Source organism: Phoxinus phoxinus (assembly GCF_949152265.1).
Source record: "Phoxinus phoxinus genome assembly, chromosome: 7".
NCBI classification, from domain to species: domain Eukaryota; kingdom Metazoa; phylum Chordata; class Actinopteri; order Cypriniformes; family Leuciscidae; genus Phoxinus; species Phoxinus phoxinus.
The window spans coordinates 35,394,769-35,410,629 of NC_136882.1; the positions used below are offsets into that span (position 1 = coordinate 35,394,769).

General features: G+C 37.4%; 1 protein-coding gene across 16 annotated transcripts in view; it reads right to left on the reverse strand.

Moving 5' to 3' along the window:
• Positions 1 to 673: 673 nt before the first annotated feature.
• Positions 674 to 15,861, reverse strand: part of tns1b (tensin 1b) — a 129,345-nt gene continuing 114,157 nt past the window's right edge. For 12 of the 16 annotated variants that reach the window (XM_079618621.1, XM_079618620.1, XM_079618615.1 and 9 more), the window contains 10 exons: positions 15,211 to 15,297; positions 14,225 to 14,353; positions 12,158 to 12,253; positions 8,397 to 8,474; positions 6,503 to 6,574; positions 5,327 to 5,353; positions 3,458 to 3,623; positions 3,142 to 3,210; positions 2,336 to 2,365; positions 674 to 1,094 (listed from right to left, as the gene is read on the reverse strand). In XM_079618621.1, the coding sequence (XP_079474747.1) occupies positions 953 to 1,094; positions 2,336 to 2,365; positions 3,142 to 3,210; positions 3,458 to 3,623; positions 5,327 to 5,353; positions 6,503 to 6,574; positions 8,397 to 8,474; positions 12,158 to 12,253; positions 14,225 to 14,353; positions 15,211 to 15,297 (896 nt within the window). In that variant the 3' untranslated portion in view covers positions 674 to 952. The remainder of the gene's footprint in view (positions 1,095 to 2,335; positions 2,366 to 3,141; positions 3,211 to 3,457; positions 3,624 to 5,326; positions 5,354 to 6,502; positions 6,575 to 8,396; positions 8,475 to 12,157; positions 12,254 to 14,224; positions 14,354 to 15,210; positions 15,298 to 15,861) is intronic. The other 4 variants (XM_079618629.1, XM_079618628.1, XM_079618619.1 and 1 more) reach the window with 1 other exon arrangement.

A 15,861-nucleotide genomic window follows, 5' to 3' on the forward strand; every position in this document is an offset into this window, starting at 1 on the left:
TTCACTTTTAAGCAAATACAAATGTTTTTTCGGCAACTATACATGCTAAACTAAAGCAAGCATTGCACAGGGAATGCAATTTGGGTGCTATACTTTTTGTTCGCAGTCAAACACCTGCAAAAGTGAGTTTCAGGCGACAGAAAATATCAGTTGAAACCTCTCACATCCGACTTCAATAATGACCCTGGAAATCTGACATCGGGTGCCATTGTATTGCACTCTTTCGAGTAGAGAAACATCAGTTCGCTGTGAAGGAAGACGCTGAATTACTGAATCAACGACTCCAGCATCCCACGTTCTCTCAGAGGAGCATCTTTGAGGGTGAAGATGTCTCACCCGTCCTCACTTTTAGCTTCTCCTAGGTCTGTTATATGCGAGGGACCTTCAAAATCCCCACACGGTTTTGACTTTATCCAGAGTGGACTGGAAATTGCTTTTAGTTGGCATATAAAGTGGTCTTGCACTTGTAGCGTGAAAAACAGGAGCCGCTTTGAGAAGGAAAAGAGTTCATATGTACAGTTTTGACGAAGCAGCTGTAGTTTACCAAGATATACAAGAACGCTTGCGTAATGATTTGTCCTGACTGCTCTCTTATCTTTGGTACATCAGCCCCAGATTTCAGCCTCCTCATCAACCTTTTTTTTTTTTTTTACTTTTTCTTGTCCTTTTTTTTCTAAAAAACGAGCAACAAAATCACTAAGATCATTTCCACGTCCCCTGCGAGTGAGATGAAGATCACCTCCTCTCTGTCCTTCACTCCTCTACGCCCACAGTGCACTTCCTCTGTCCCTCTTCCTCACTACCGTCCGGATAACCCTTCCTCACACATTCACAACCACACGTACACACAGCCTCTCACCCCAAACACACAGAACGAAAATCAGAAAAAAAGAAAAAAAAATCAAACAGAGCAGAATGGAAGTCCTCCAGAAAGCAGCGCTGTGTGAAGAGTTCACCGCTTCTGAGAGTTGATCATCACTTTCGAGACGAAGTTGACGATGGCTGTGGCCGGTTGATCGGGATCCATCTCAGCGAACAGGTGACTGACGTTGTCTGTTGTGCTGCCTTGCTTTCTGGCCACAAAGCCAAAGAACCTGTGAAGAAAAAAATAATAATAATCTTAATATGCCGTATTTGAGTCAATCTAAAAATAACTTTTCCAGGTCACTATCCTATGGAAGCTTGTTTCCGCCACAGAATGAAAAAATATAAAAGGTAATTTTTGTGTATAGACTTTTTATCTCACAATTCTGTCTTTTTTTCCTTCAGAATTGGACTTATAACTCACACTTGCAAGTTTATATCTTGCAATTCGGAGGAAAAATGTCAGAATTGTTAGATAAAAGTCACAATTATCTTTTTAATAGTTTTATGCATGGCGGAAACAAGCTTTATAATAAATTAAACGTAATAAATGAACAGATTTTTGTGATAAATCACACCTAAAATTAATTATAAATTGTAATCATAAATATATACCAGTATTACACACTGAATCCCTGAAATAATGTAGAATTAAAGGAAGCATATGTATAATAATATTTGTAAATTACATTTTTTAACTTGAGATGTACAGATTATTCTGATTTGGAGAGCGGATGCTGACTTAATTGCATACATTTTTACGTTATACGTGCGAAACAGTCCACATTAATTCCAGAAATTATAATTATCTAATATATTTCTGGAATTAATGCTCCTTTTGTTTTTGGTATTATATTCAGGCTTCTCTTCTCATCTCCCGAACCACAACAGTGAAATGATGTTCGCCGTGATCATGTGCTTTCATCCTCAGTCCAGTCCAATGATCTATTCTTCCTCTCAACATACAGTATCTGCTACTGCATCAACAGCACAGCGCTTTATAACACAGCCGTTCCAGAACAATCTCTTTCAAACTCTGCCCAGATCGAGCCGTGAGGGCTGTCACATGCCTCATTGCTCCGGGAGTGTAAAGTGTTCAGTGTTTTGAGATCAGCTCAGATTGTGTGTGAGAGGATCATATTATACCCCCCCCCCCCCACCCCCCCCTGAGGATCACATATAATAGTTATATATAATAGTCACTTATAAAAGTTTTTCGAACGAAAAATCGTGTATGTTCTGGCCTCAGAGAGTAAATCATCATGACACATGTGTGAGGGTTAGCAGGCTAGCATCGGGTTGTGTTAGCCACATGTGTGAGGGTTAGCAGGCTAGCATCGGGTTGTGTTAGCGGCACAATCCCGCTCATTCATCATGACACCCCTGAGCATAAGCATAAACTGCTTTCAGATAACAACGTCTGCTAAGCTGCAAAAGATCAAGTTATTTGCTATCAAAAGCTGGTACGTACTTTGCAGTGCCACCCTCGGGTTTGCTCCACCTGGAATGACATTGAAACAGATTATAGATGTTTAACTTCGGGATTTGACAACTAATGCATTCACTAAATAACAGTAACACATTCTATTTATAGAGCATTTTTGATATTCTCAAAGATGCTTTACAAAAGATAAAAATGATGAAAGGCAATACAATAAAATTTATCACACATTAAAAGCAATTTCTTTTGAGTTTTGAGTAACAATTTGAAAATAGACAAATCAAAAATAATTAAAAAAAAACTAGATTTTGTCATTTCCTGAAGAACATGTGACTGGTAGGAGCTCATATATATATATATATATATATATATATATATATATATATATATATATATATATATATATATATATATATATATATATATATATATACATCTGTATTCATTGTGTAGTTTTTCACACACACACACACACACACACACACACACACACACACACACACACACACACACACACACACACACACACACACACACACACACACACACACACACACACACACACACACACACACACACACACACACACACACACACGTAAAGCATAAAGAACATTGAGTCTGAATACTTAGGGCTTATAAGGTTAAATTAGCTTTTAGAAAAATCCTCAATTGTAATAATCAGCAACATCAACAGAAATACTGCAAAAGCACCACTAATAAAGCTAATACACTTAAACATAGTTCTGATCCTATCAGATCCACAGATCAACATATAAATGCTGTGACTTTGACTCTTGTGTCTAAAGTAATGCTAATGTTTCAGGGTTTTCTTACTTCCTCTCCTGTGGGTCAATGTCGCAGAACGTGACCGTGCTGATGGGATAATGACGTCTGAAGAAAAGCCTGTGGAAGAAAGCATAGGTGTGCTTTTAAAACATGTTCACATGTAGCTTTTCAATGAGAAAGAAAGAAAGAAAGAAAGAAAGAAAGAAAGAAAGAAAGAAAGAAAGAAAGAAAGAAAGAAAGAAAGAAAGAAAGAAAGAAAGAAAGAAAGAAAGAAAGAAAGAAAGAAAGAAAGAAAGAAAGAAAGAAAGAAAGAAAGAAAGAAAGAAAGAAAGAAAGAAAGAGAAAGAAAGAAGTGTTCCCTCACTTTCTGTGGTTGTCAGTGAGCGTGATGCCCTGCGCTGACACTTTGAAGTGGACGATGGCTGAGGAGACCGCACTGGTTGTCAGGGTTTCTGAGATGGCTTTAGAGATGGCCTGAGGTCCAGTCAGAGACTCCATGTCCACTGAGTTTATGTACAGGACATTACATGCTGGGAAAGACGGAAACATGCGCTGATTAATAACCATGATGATGTGGCATCTGCAAACAATTCAATTACAAGCAAGATGCACCTTTAAATAAACGAACTCTTCACACATACTGTGATCTCATCAAACACACACACACACACACATGTCATTAGTGTATTCTGCATTTGCATAATCCAGTGGTTCTCAAATTGTGGTTTGTGGGTATTATTAATATATTATTTAATAATATTTTGAATTAGTCTTTATTTAATGTTTTCCAATTTATTTTTAATTTTAGTAATTTTGTGTGCTTTTGCCATTATTATTATTTTTATATTTTTATTTCAGTTTTAGCACTTAAAAGTTTTAGGGCCCTATCATACACCTGGTGCAATGCAGCGGTGTGACGCAAGTGTGTTTTGCTAGTTTCAGCCCGATGCAGTGATCATTTTCACGTCCTGCACCACGTTGTTTAAATAGCAAATGCATTTGCGCCCATTCGTGCGCCCATGGGCTGCTGGTCTGAAAACGAGGTGTGTTCAGGAGCATTGTTGACGCGTTGCTATTTTGAGGACCTGAAATAGACTGCACCATTGACCAACTGAACCTGGTCTAAAGTCAATGGCACAGTATTTATTTTGTTATTTAAAAAGCGCGTTAATAATATGCGCCTATAGGCGGGTGCACAACGCCTACGGGATACACTTTGTCGCGTAGAAGGTCAGGTTGCGCGCATTAACCACGCACACAAGCAGATCCTATTGCGCTCTGGAGAAGCGTTTTTCCACTTGCAAATTCCGTCATGTAAATAGCAATCCGCCATGGTGCGAGCACAACTGGCTTTTAAAGCTATTATACTTTTTCAAGATGGCGGAAAGACATGGAAGCCTCATTGGACTTACCCGTCCAATATAAAGAAAGATAAGAAATTCTTCACTTACGAGGATAAGTCAGATCATTGGCAGAGGTAATTTTACACCAATGAGGACATATTTATGAATAAAGACATTGCTTTTTAGTTAATAAAATACTTAAACTACACAGTGTACCTTTAAAATTGTTTTTTTTAAACCCATATTTGTGTATTTGTGTGTTTTCTTACATTGCATCAGGTGTTTCATTCTTGGATGAAGGATGCAAATAAGTATTAGTGCTTTATTTATTTGTAACATATCCATTTAAAATATTCTTTGTATTTTCTTCTTTTTTTTTCTTAAATTTGCAGTTTTCATCATTAAAGTTTTCACCGTCTTCAAGTGAAGAGGATGGTTTGTATACCAGTTATATCTTTATTAAAATAACTGGATCTACATTGCAATAGAATGATTGTACTTTTCCAAAATATTGCAACAACTTATTAGCATGCATGATTGATTAGCGTATTGGGCCTTGTGTTAAAGGCGGAGCTGAAAAGAAACTGAGAACCACTGGCATCATCTATCAGTAGATCCATGCACAGTAATCTAACATCAGTCATGAAAGAACATGCCATATTCAATCAGAAAGGTGTTCTTGAAATACAGTCGAGGCCTTGACAAACAGCAGCAGCCAAACAGTTTTTAGCAGACAGGTAAAGGTGCTTCTGGAGGTCTGAACCATCATCACATGCACAGACAGTAAAAGAGGAGTGCGGCTCTCTCTAGACACGGCAGTCAGAGTCGGGTTAAACACAACAACACAGATACATCCATGAATTAAACACGCAGAGCATCACTGGGTTTACCATGGGAGTCAGATGAACTCTTCTGCCCTAAATCATTTCCACAGGAGTGACACCAGGGTGGAGAAGAACATGGCAGTTGATATCAGATAATAAACAAGTAAAAATGCTTGGACTAATAGAATCAAAATTAATGTATAAAGAGAGCATTAATAAAAAAGCTAAGATAAAAATATTCAAATCTACCAATAAATGATCATTTTCAAAGGCTCACTTAAAAACCTGAGGAGATTGTACTTTATTTAGGGGATTTTGCTGACTGAAGTTGTGCTAAACACAATGAACATTAATGCATTTAATTCTGTTTTTGAACAAATGTTCCAGATTCAGTGCATCCCTTTCATTGACATTATAGATTTTATATTACGGTAACACTTTATTTTACAGTGACCTTGTTACATAACAGTAAATTGTGCATGCAGTTAACCCTCAACCAAACCCTAATCCTATAGTAAGTACATGTTGTTAATTATTATTACTCAAAACTTAATTATATAATTACACTCTAACAATGATAGCTTAAAATAAGGTGTAAACTAACCTATATTATTACCTCTATAAATAATATATAGTTTCTCAAGAAAATATGATTTTTTTTTTTTTTTACAAATTATTTCACATTCTCTAGGTTTCCATTTATGTATAATTCATGCAAATTCAATGTATAATATCTCTCAGTAATGCTATCACTAGCATTTAAGGCATAACGTTGATTACCCCAAAATATAAAATTTGACTGATCCCTCAGTTTAATTGTTTTCCCTGAAATATTGTTGTTACTTGTAATGGGAGATTCCAACATCCCTGTATTGTTTTAAAAGCAGAAATGTGTAGCTTATATATTTGTTAAAGCACTTAAAAAGGTGTTTATAATTCAAGCTTTTCTACATGGTCAAGCTTCTGTTTTTGCGTTATAGAACCTGAATCTGGAACATTGCAGTTTTGAGCATCTAAATGGTATAATCAACCTTTTGGAGAGCTCTCGGAGTACACATTTATTTGTAATTTTAACTGTTGGAAATGAAGCGTAAAAGTGGACATCAAAGATTTCTTATCCTGTTGCGCCCTCTATAGGCCATGATCAACGACTAGTCGACATTAAGCTTAAAGCATCATGGATGGCATTACTAGAGCACAGTCTATGCAACCCCTATTAGACAATGATGTAAACCTCCTCACCTGCACCCTGTTTGAGCATCTCTGTCGCCGGGTTAGTAGGTGTTGCAATCTCAGGTGATTCCTCCAGAGGATCTACACAAAAACAGCAGGTCAGAGTTTAGACTGTGCATATTCGGCCAGGTTGAATGCTACGATCCATCATTCTGCAGTGGGGATTCTCGCTAGGCTAGGAATCAAAGCGCCTGACAAACATGCGTTCACTCTGAGTTTGGACAGGCCTGTGGCTTCATGCCCCCTGACACCTGGATGGCACATAGCAGTTGGCCGAGGACGGAGTCAGCTGAACACGCCACAGTGCAAAACTCAGAAAACACTCACGATTATTCACCCTGGGCAAACAGGACATACATCATCATGACAGAGGGCGCAGCTAAGTGAGGTCATGATGAGTGGGAATGTACAGTACATGTACACAAACTCATACAGTGGGCTCCAAAAGTCTGAGATACTAGTGGAAATAGTACTTTAATGACAGCGGACATGTTTGAACAAAGGAGTGCAGATGCTTCGGGCTCTTATATTTATGCAAATTCTGCAATATTACATTCAAATGCTGGATAAAAACACCAAGATGCACATTCAAAAATCTGAAATGTGCATATAAATTGTATTCGCTCCCATGAGAAGTATGCATGGGAAGTATGTATTATGATAAAAACACATTTACCAAATCCCTTTTCCAGACGTGCATGTACAAAAATATTGTGACTTTAGGTGCGTTCACGCCATGTTGTAATTACCGCAATTACGAGATTTCAACTTGTAAAAAGCGTTCATGTCCTCTTAGAGCTCGTAAGTACAGCTTGTAAAAAGCTCTATACCACCTGATTCATTTAGGCACTGATAGTGTTCCCATAAAACAACAATTCCCAGTCCGAGGACGTGCTCCCAACAGACAGCTCCAAAAAGAACTTCTCGTGTCAGATATATATAAAAAGCATCAGTAGCTTGCACAGTCGGGGAAAAAAAATTTGATTTTGATTTTGATCTTCCTAGAAGAGATAATTCAGTTCTCTTGAACTCATGGAATGGAAATGCTGCTTTATTTGCAGATTTGGTCTATATTCTTATAGTTCACAAATAGTAAATGAAATGTGCATCTTGCATCAAACATAGCTAATGTCACAAATTTGATTAGCGACCTAAATAAAATAAAGTAAAATAAGAATTAAAAAAAAGTATTGACATGTTATTGTTTTCCATTTTTCAAAATTCAAAAATTTATTTCACATTTAAATAGGGATGCACCAAAAAATTATATTCTGGGCTGAAACCAAAAATTCTGAATGCACTTGGCCGAAAACCGAAACCGAAAATGCTTTTTTAAAATAATACATGTATTATTTAAAATGAGCTATTTTTATAATTGTATTAATATTAGACCTTGTAATGAAATTCAATCATTGTAATACAGAATTCAATAATTGTGATACAGAATTAAAAAATATAAAAATATAAAATAACCAAAATAGTTTTGAATATAACACTAAAATTGAACAGAAAATACATTCATATTAAAAATAAATATATTATTTTTTATTCAGTTCTATGTAACAGAATCAGAACTACCTAAATAATGTATTTTCATGCTGGCGCGTTATTTGAGTGAGACTTTGCTGTTCCGATAAGCATGAGCGGTACATGAGTGGAGCGTTCGCATGGGCCGTTAGCAACTGAGCCACATCCAAAGTCGAGAGTGAAACCTGAGCGCATGGCGGGGTGGCATATATTTCCGCCTCATATTTTCGCCTGTTTTTCTCTTTCGGCCAAAAAACTATTAATTTCAGCAGATGAAATTTTGGCGCATCCCTACATTTGAAATGCCATGTTTTCAGACTGGTCTCAGACCTGTGGACCCCACTGTGTGTGTAGAGAAACAGATATGATTTCCCACCTCTGGTTGGTATGACTAGTTTGCAGGGTAGAGCCAGTGGAGTGATGGAGTGCTGGTAGACCAGTGCAGACAGGCAGCCTGGACACAGAAGATGAAAACAAAATTGGGGTCAGATTTACGAGCAGAAATCAGAGGAGGGCATACTTTACATTACAACTGTCCTGAAGAGGTCAAACTTTGATGCCAGGCCTGGCAAACCGTAAATCCATGTTGCTGAAGAGTTAGTTGTGGCAGTGAAAGTTAGGAGGATAGGAAGGACAGGAATACTAGCATGTGGTCTTTCTTTATTAAACCCCTGCTTCAAATAGTTTACTATATTAGGAAAAACGAACTCTGGGTGGACTTTATTTGGGCAAGATATTTCCAAGATAAATTTTGTTGCACAGCGGAAGCAAAAACGTCCAGGTTGATGGAGGAAAGGAGTCCTTGTTGCCAATTTTAAATGTTGTTATCAGCTTTTAAACTCTCCTCCTTCAGTAATCAGACTTGATCAACACTAACAGGAAGTTAAGATTGTTTACTCATTTCACTTTAAGGACCCTTACAAGAATTTGTTCACTTAATAAACAGCTATTTGCCTTAAATATTTTCCAAACCCAACTTTCTACTTTCCATGGAGTGAACGAGGACAGAAACGCAAAGCACCATAAAAGCACCATAAAAGTACTACAAAATTAGCCTATATGACTTGTGAACGATAATTCAAGTCTTCTGAAGCCATACTGTATGATATTTTTGTGTAAAAAAAAACATACTGAAAATCAAATATGGCACTGTACTGTAAAAGCATTGTGCCATGTTTGTCATCAATGATGTTTAGTCACAAAATCTTTTTGTCAAAAGCTATCATATGACTTCAGAAGACTTTGAATACAGTGCTTAAGATGCTTGGACTACTTTTATGATATGTGTATGGTGATCTTTGTCCTTTTAGGAGAAAAAGAATGAAATATTCAACAGAAATTCAATCTCTGTATCTACTAGGGGAGTTCCGGTTCAAATTACTCACGATTGGGTTTTTGTCATGGTTTTGGTTCGGTATTTGTTAAGTTCAGGATTTTTTTTTTAAGTAAGAAAACATTATCAAACTACAGGTACAAGCAACATCACAAATAAATACAACAGAGCAAAGATAAATAAAATAAACAGTGCTTTTCAGGTTATTGAGGTACAGTATCTTTCAGGTTTAGAAATTGAATAAAGTAATCAAATGTAAAACAACATTGCATATAATCCTCGCTGTATAAATTAAATAAAGATTAATATTCGGTTGCTGTGAATATGCGGTTGCTTTAAGACTAATGGACGGATCCAGTACACTAATACTGATACACATGCGTTGTCTTTCTCAACTGTTTGCGTTCACTTAAGACATAACAGGCTACATTGGCTAGGGATACTTGCCAAGACGGGCATGTTGACAATTTTTGTGTGATTTTGTCCATTTAAGGCGAGACACGGCAGGAAAAAACATCGTTTTTTTTTTTTTTCTATGGTCAATTTTGAGATTTTGGGATATTTGTCTTCAATAACATGTCTTCTTTCAGACTTGTGGTGAAAAGTCCAAAATACACATTTAGGTCTTTATTTTACTACACTTTGTCTATTTGTGTCTGTAGATTTCTCCGAAATTCAACAAAAGGTGGCGTTCTGAATCAACGCGCTGCTCCGCGATCTCTCTCTGCTTCCTTTAATCTCACACACGGTTAGAAAGCTCTCTCTCCTTTACAATGCTGTCGGATCCAAATATGGTCATTTCCTTTTAATCAGCAACCAATCGTGAAAGTATAATAGGCATTTAACCCTAAAAGCGAAATCTCATTGACTGATGTCAATTTCTGACAACGTGATTGGTTCAGATGCATCACGTGACACGCTCTGACATTTAGATGTGTGTTTTTGACTGTTTTTCTGCTCAGTTAAAGGCCATAAATGCTGTGTTTATAAGTTTTGATGTGATTTAGGTGGTTTGTATTGTTGTTGCTAATGATTTGATAAGATATTGTGTCAGTAAATAGTTGTTTCCACTAAAAAAGTATGATGTTTTACATTACAAATCTTTAAATGCCTTTTTCTCAAAATGAGAAAAAATTCTCAAAATTTGTCATTCTCCAGTAGAAACATCTCAGCCTATGTAGCACCTGTGTACACCAAACTTTCCAGTTATACACTTAGCAGTATTCTGAAGATATGTTCAGAGGGATTTGTTGATAAATCATTCCTGGCCTGATTTATGTGACATTTCAATAAAAAAAATATGGCGAAAATCGATTTTTTATGGCTATGGACAGTATACTTGGATATATCCTGAAATCTCTCTGAAAATCTTCTTTCATCTTGTGTGTAATCAAAATGAAAAAAGAATTTTGAACCTGGCTTTATCATATGTTCAGATCTATCTACCGAAAATATATGCAAAATTGCGCATATTTAATGAGAAAATGCTCATGTTATGTTCAGGTCTGTCCTGCACTTCACTGACGGCGTAAATGACTGCTCATATTAAGATGATTTAAGATGAACAGCGGTGCAAGTGCGTGCAGAACCATGGGTGGAGAACGGTATGGTTCGATTTTTTTTTACAGAGGACCGTTACACCCCTAGTATCCACAGGAACAAATAACAGCATACAAATTTGAAATTACATGAGGATGAACAAATGATGACGCCATTTTTGGGGTGAGCAGTTTCTGTGAGCAGTGGGCGTCCTGGCAGACGTCCAGCGTCTGGAGGAGTGGAGCTCAGATACTATTGTACATTTATTAACATGAGCGTTTTTCCCGTAAACACCGAAATCCTGCCAAATTTCACCCACACCTGCTTTCGTTCTTACACAACACAGTTTTTCTTTGTCTATTCTGCTTTTCATAATAAACACACGCTTACGCAACGGTTACCATAACAGGAGGTTTGAGCTCTTATGCAAACGGCCCAGCCCTGATTTTTTATGTCTCCTTATTTGATGTGGAACAGGGTATATTGGAGAAGACAGCCCTGTCCATTGAACAGACTAGGCCTCCGTGTAATGTGGTCAGCAGACTGTAAATTAGAGAGGGGCCGTCTTTGAGATGTACTTAATAATGTCAGCTGCTTCCATACTGTCGTTTGGACTACATGTGTTCTACAGCTTTCTGGAAGCTACACGGACAGCTTGATTTAAAGCGAAGGATTCACATGTTAACTTGCACTGAAGAGCAAAAACCACACACGTATTTGTTCTACAAGCTTGACAGATTGGGCTTTCACATTAGTGAACATTCAACAAATCATTCTAGTGTCAATGTTCTCAAGCCATGTGGAGCAATAAAGCAAAGTAAGCTAAAATCCTTTGAATTATTATTTTTTTAAATTGAAAAAAAAAAAAAAGACAAATCAATTAAAGGGATAGTGTACCCAAAAATTAATATTTTTTCATAATTTACTCACTATCAGGTTGTTCCAACCCTGTATGAATTTCTTTGTTCAGCTGAACACAAATGATGATATTTTGAAGAATGCTTGAAACCAAATAGTTGTTTGGCACCACTGACTTTCATGGTATTTTTTCCATACCAGGAGTCAATGGTGCCCCACAACTATTGGGTTACAAAATATTTAACACATTTTGGGGTGAACTATCCCTTTAAAATCGCTTTTAATCTAATTAAAAAGTACCATTTTATTTGTTTTTAATGTGTTAGCAACATGCTAACACCTAAAATGGCTCAAAAGTTTTAGTACAGAGCTTTTGTTTCATCAAAAAGGAAAATGGTTTGATTTACCAAAGTATGGCTCGTTGGGGCAGCCCTTCAGTCTCACGCCCTTCGGACTCGTCTCAATTAGGAAATGTCTCACCAACTCGTTAGTGACGTCTCCAGCTGCAATGATGAAAAATAAGAAATAACATAATTTGCAATACAATAATTTACTAAATATATGTTTGTCATGATAATTAAAAAAATGGCTTCATGTCCATTTATTTAATATAATAAATAAACATGAACAAATGCATTTATTTAATTTTATTTACTTAAAGGTAGGGTTGGTAATCCTGTTCAGAAACATTTTTTTTTATACTGGGTGAAATGGTCCTTCCATTCTGATAGTAGTCAATACATTATGTGTTCAGAAAAAGGAATGAAAAATATCTGACCTCTGTAGCAGCTGTAGGACAGTAAAAACTCTGACCAATCACTGCCATTCGGTGCGAATGTAAAGAACCAATCAGATGCCTTCATGTCTCGTGCCCGAGCACCACTGCGTGCACAGCAGTGATGCGCGGGTCAATGTATAAACAACCCGCACCCGACCGACGTTTTCAACTAACCGCCCGCTTAGACGGAGGAACTACGGGTGCGCATTTTTCAGAATGCTGTATGATATAGCCTAGTGTTTTGTAATAAAGGCTTGATTTATTCATTTATTTCGTTTCATTTTCTTAACAGTTAAGATGCTGCATGTTTATCCAGTCTAATCGACTTGTGCGTCTCTCCCCGGACTTTCCCAACAAAAATCCCGCCCCCTCTCAGCAAATAGGCTACATAAAACTGACATTACTGAGCTATATGCGTTTAAAAGTAGCCTATTAAAATGGCACAATGGCATTGCTCAGTTCAACGCGTTGGGAAATCGGGCATTTTGTCCCGCGTCAGCTTTTATTCAAAAGTTAATAACGCGCTCAACATTCAAAAGGTAAATAAGGATTTCCCACTTTCATCTGCAGACTGAGCTCGTGCGTCATCCTCGCGCATTCAGACAATAAAGTGTAGACCTATGTATTTCATAGAACATTGTCTAGTACTATATAAATTACAAAGGTAAACGACCCGACCGACCGCGACCCGAATATCCTTAAAAATATTTTTGGATGACTCGTATTTTGGATCAACCCGCGCATCACTGGTAGGTACATGCAGCTGACTCCAAATGTGGATGCGCGTTCATGTTTGAGGGGGGGCGTAGCTTTGGACGGAGCACTGACAGGAGGGGGCGGAGCTTAGAAGAGGTGCCACTTTCAAATCTGGCTAGCTCTCCAACATTACCTACTCTAGCTTTAATGTAAATAAATAAATGTGGAATTATATGAGAAGAAGGAGCACGTTAAAGAGAAATTTAAGAAATCAGATTTCTGGTACAGTGGTCAATTATGTACTTTGTCACATTCAAAAATATTTGACCACAGAATGTCACTTCTGTCAGGACCACTATCGTCAAATACGATTGATAATTAGCATACAGTTAGGACTGGCGGAACCAACATGAATGTATTGCAGATATCATTCATTCAAGATTTTAAAGTACAACATAATTAGAGAATTTATTCTGATTCAAGGGGAATCAGAATGTCAAATCCTGACTGACGAGAGGTGGAGCTGGGGATGGAGGAGGGTAATTCACTCCTGAGAAACGCGACAGCTGCTGATATTACTGAAGGAGTTATATATGTATACAGTGATAGGCGTCATATTCCTATAGGTTGACGTGGATCAGCTGAGAGTCAGCTGATGCGAGCTTGACTAACGTGACCTGCCAGAACTGACGCTACGCTTGATGACTGACAAATCACAATCAAGTATTTCAGAAAGCTGTAATGAATAAAATTGAGTAAAGGAATGAGTAGATGTTTACAACTAGGTTAACCACTGACTTTTGTTTTCATCATGAAACTGCATGCGTTTCAGTGTGTGTGTGTGTGTGTGTGTGTGTGTGTGTGTGTGTGTGTGTGTGTGTGTGTCTGCTGAGGACACAACAGGATTATGATCCAGGAGGGGTCAGATCTCCTGTCTGGAATGCATTTGGCAAATTATTATCTGCATTAGCCACATGCCTGGAGGAGGCACATGAAATACCTTTCTTTGTAGGCTGCGCTGTTGGAGGTGGCGAGGAAACTTTCATGGCCAAGCCGTAGGCCCCTCTGAATGAATGACTGTCCCGGATGACAAAGGCTCCAGGCTCTTGATCCTTCAGCATGTTGATCGCTAAAGCAAGGGAGGAGATGGTTAGATCTCCATAGAATATCGTAGTACATATATATATGTAAAAAAGGCTATATAAGTGCAGTTTAGTGTGTGAAAATCCCAATAATAACTAGAAATTATGAAGATTTTGTCCGTAGCACTAGACATGTAACAATAAAAAAGCCTTATTTTTCAGATAATATAAACTTTATATGAATTTTAAATAAAAACCTCTATTAATAATAACAGCTACATTAATAATACAATATAATAATACAGTATTAATAAAATCAGTCCATAAACAGTGACATACCAGCATAACAGCTTTGTTAAAATGCCCTACATGCAAGCATGAGTTGATGTACTATTGATTTATGACATGATTGATTTTTAAATATGCATTCACCAGAAGCACCCCCACCCCCCACCCCACCCCCCCCCCCCCATTACAATTCACAAGTTGGAAATGTGAAGGTGAAGGCTATAATATGTTAACAAATTGCTGCAATGTCCCCCGCAGTTTAATACACAGATATAGGGAGTGAGTGAAGGAAAAAACCTTGCTAAGGAGGTTTATTCGTTATCGTTAAGACAAGTTAATGAAGCAACAGATGCAGATGTTCGCTGGATTTAACGAAGCACACATGTCCAGTGCCGTGTGATGTCACTGCATGTGCTTGCGTTTAGAGAGGTCTCCAACGCAGATGATCTAATCCAATAAGAGCACGGAGGAGAACCAGATGTGGAGACCAACAGCGATTGACCTCATATAGGGTGGCTTGAGACATATTTGACTGTTTATGGGAGTTATGAGCCTCCATTTGGGGGTCTAAATATAGATATATTAACCCTGGAACATACATATACTGCGTCCTTACCTTGGTCTCTGGAGATATCTGCTTTATACCAGAATTTGGACGTGTCCTGGACAAACTTCACGTTCAGCCTAGTCTCTGGACTTCCATCTGGAGAATGAAATATGCACTTTATTTAGCAGTCCATCAGCTGTAAATAGATATTAGTTTAGTATGCCTAAGCTAATGAATGCACTGCTCTTTCAAAACTACACTAATACACACGCCTGTTTAAAATTACTCCCAGGATCATCAGTGTCTTATTAAATTATTGGCAGCAACACCTATAATAAGCACAAGTTTCTTAGAGCCCATAACACCATTTAGTATTACAATAAAGTACAGGGGGCTGAAAGTATATGTGAATACAGCACAGCTTCAAATCTCTTCTCTGGGAAAATGGTTGGTACATAATAAAAAATGATGCAAGAAGAAATAGTCCATGACATGTAGACAATTACATAATGTTATTTTATGGGCACTTATCTGTAGTATTTATGGGCACATATTTTCAGGAATATTCATTGTTGTCCAATTCATTCTTTCCCATTTTCATGTTTTTCAATGTTATAGAGTAGGGGGCGCTATTACACATCTTCTGATATATTGAGAAATGCTCTGAATAATGTTGAGTCCGCTTTTAATATCTCCACTATGGTTCATAAAGTTTATTTA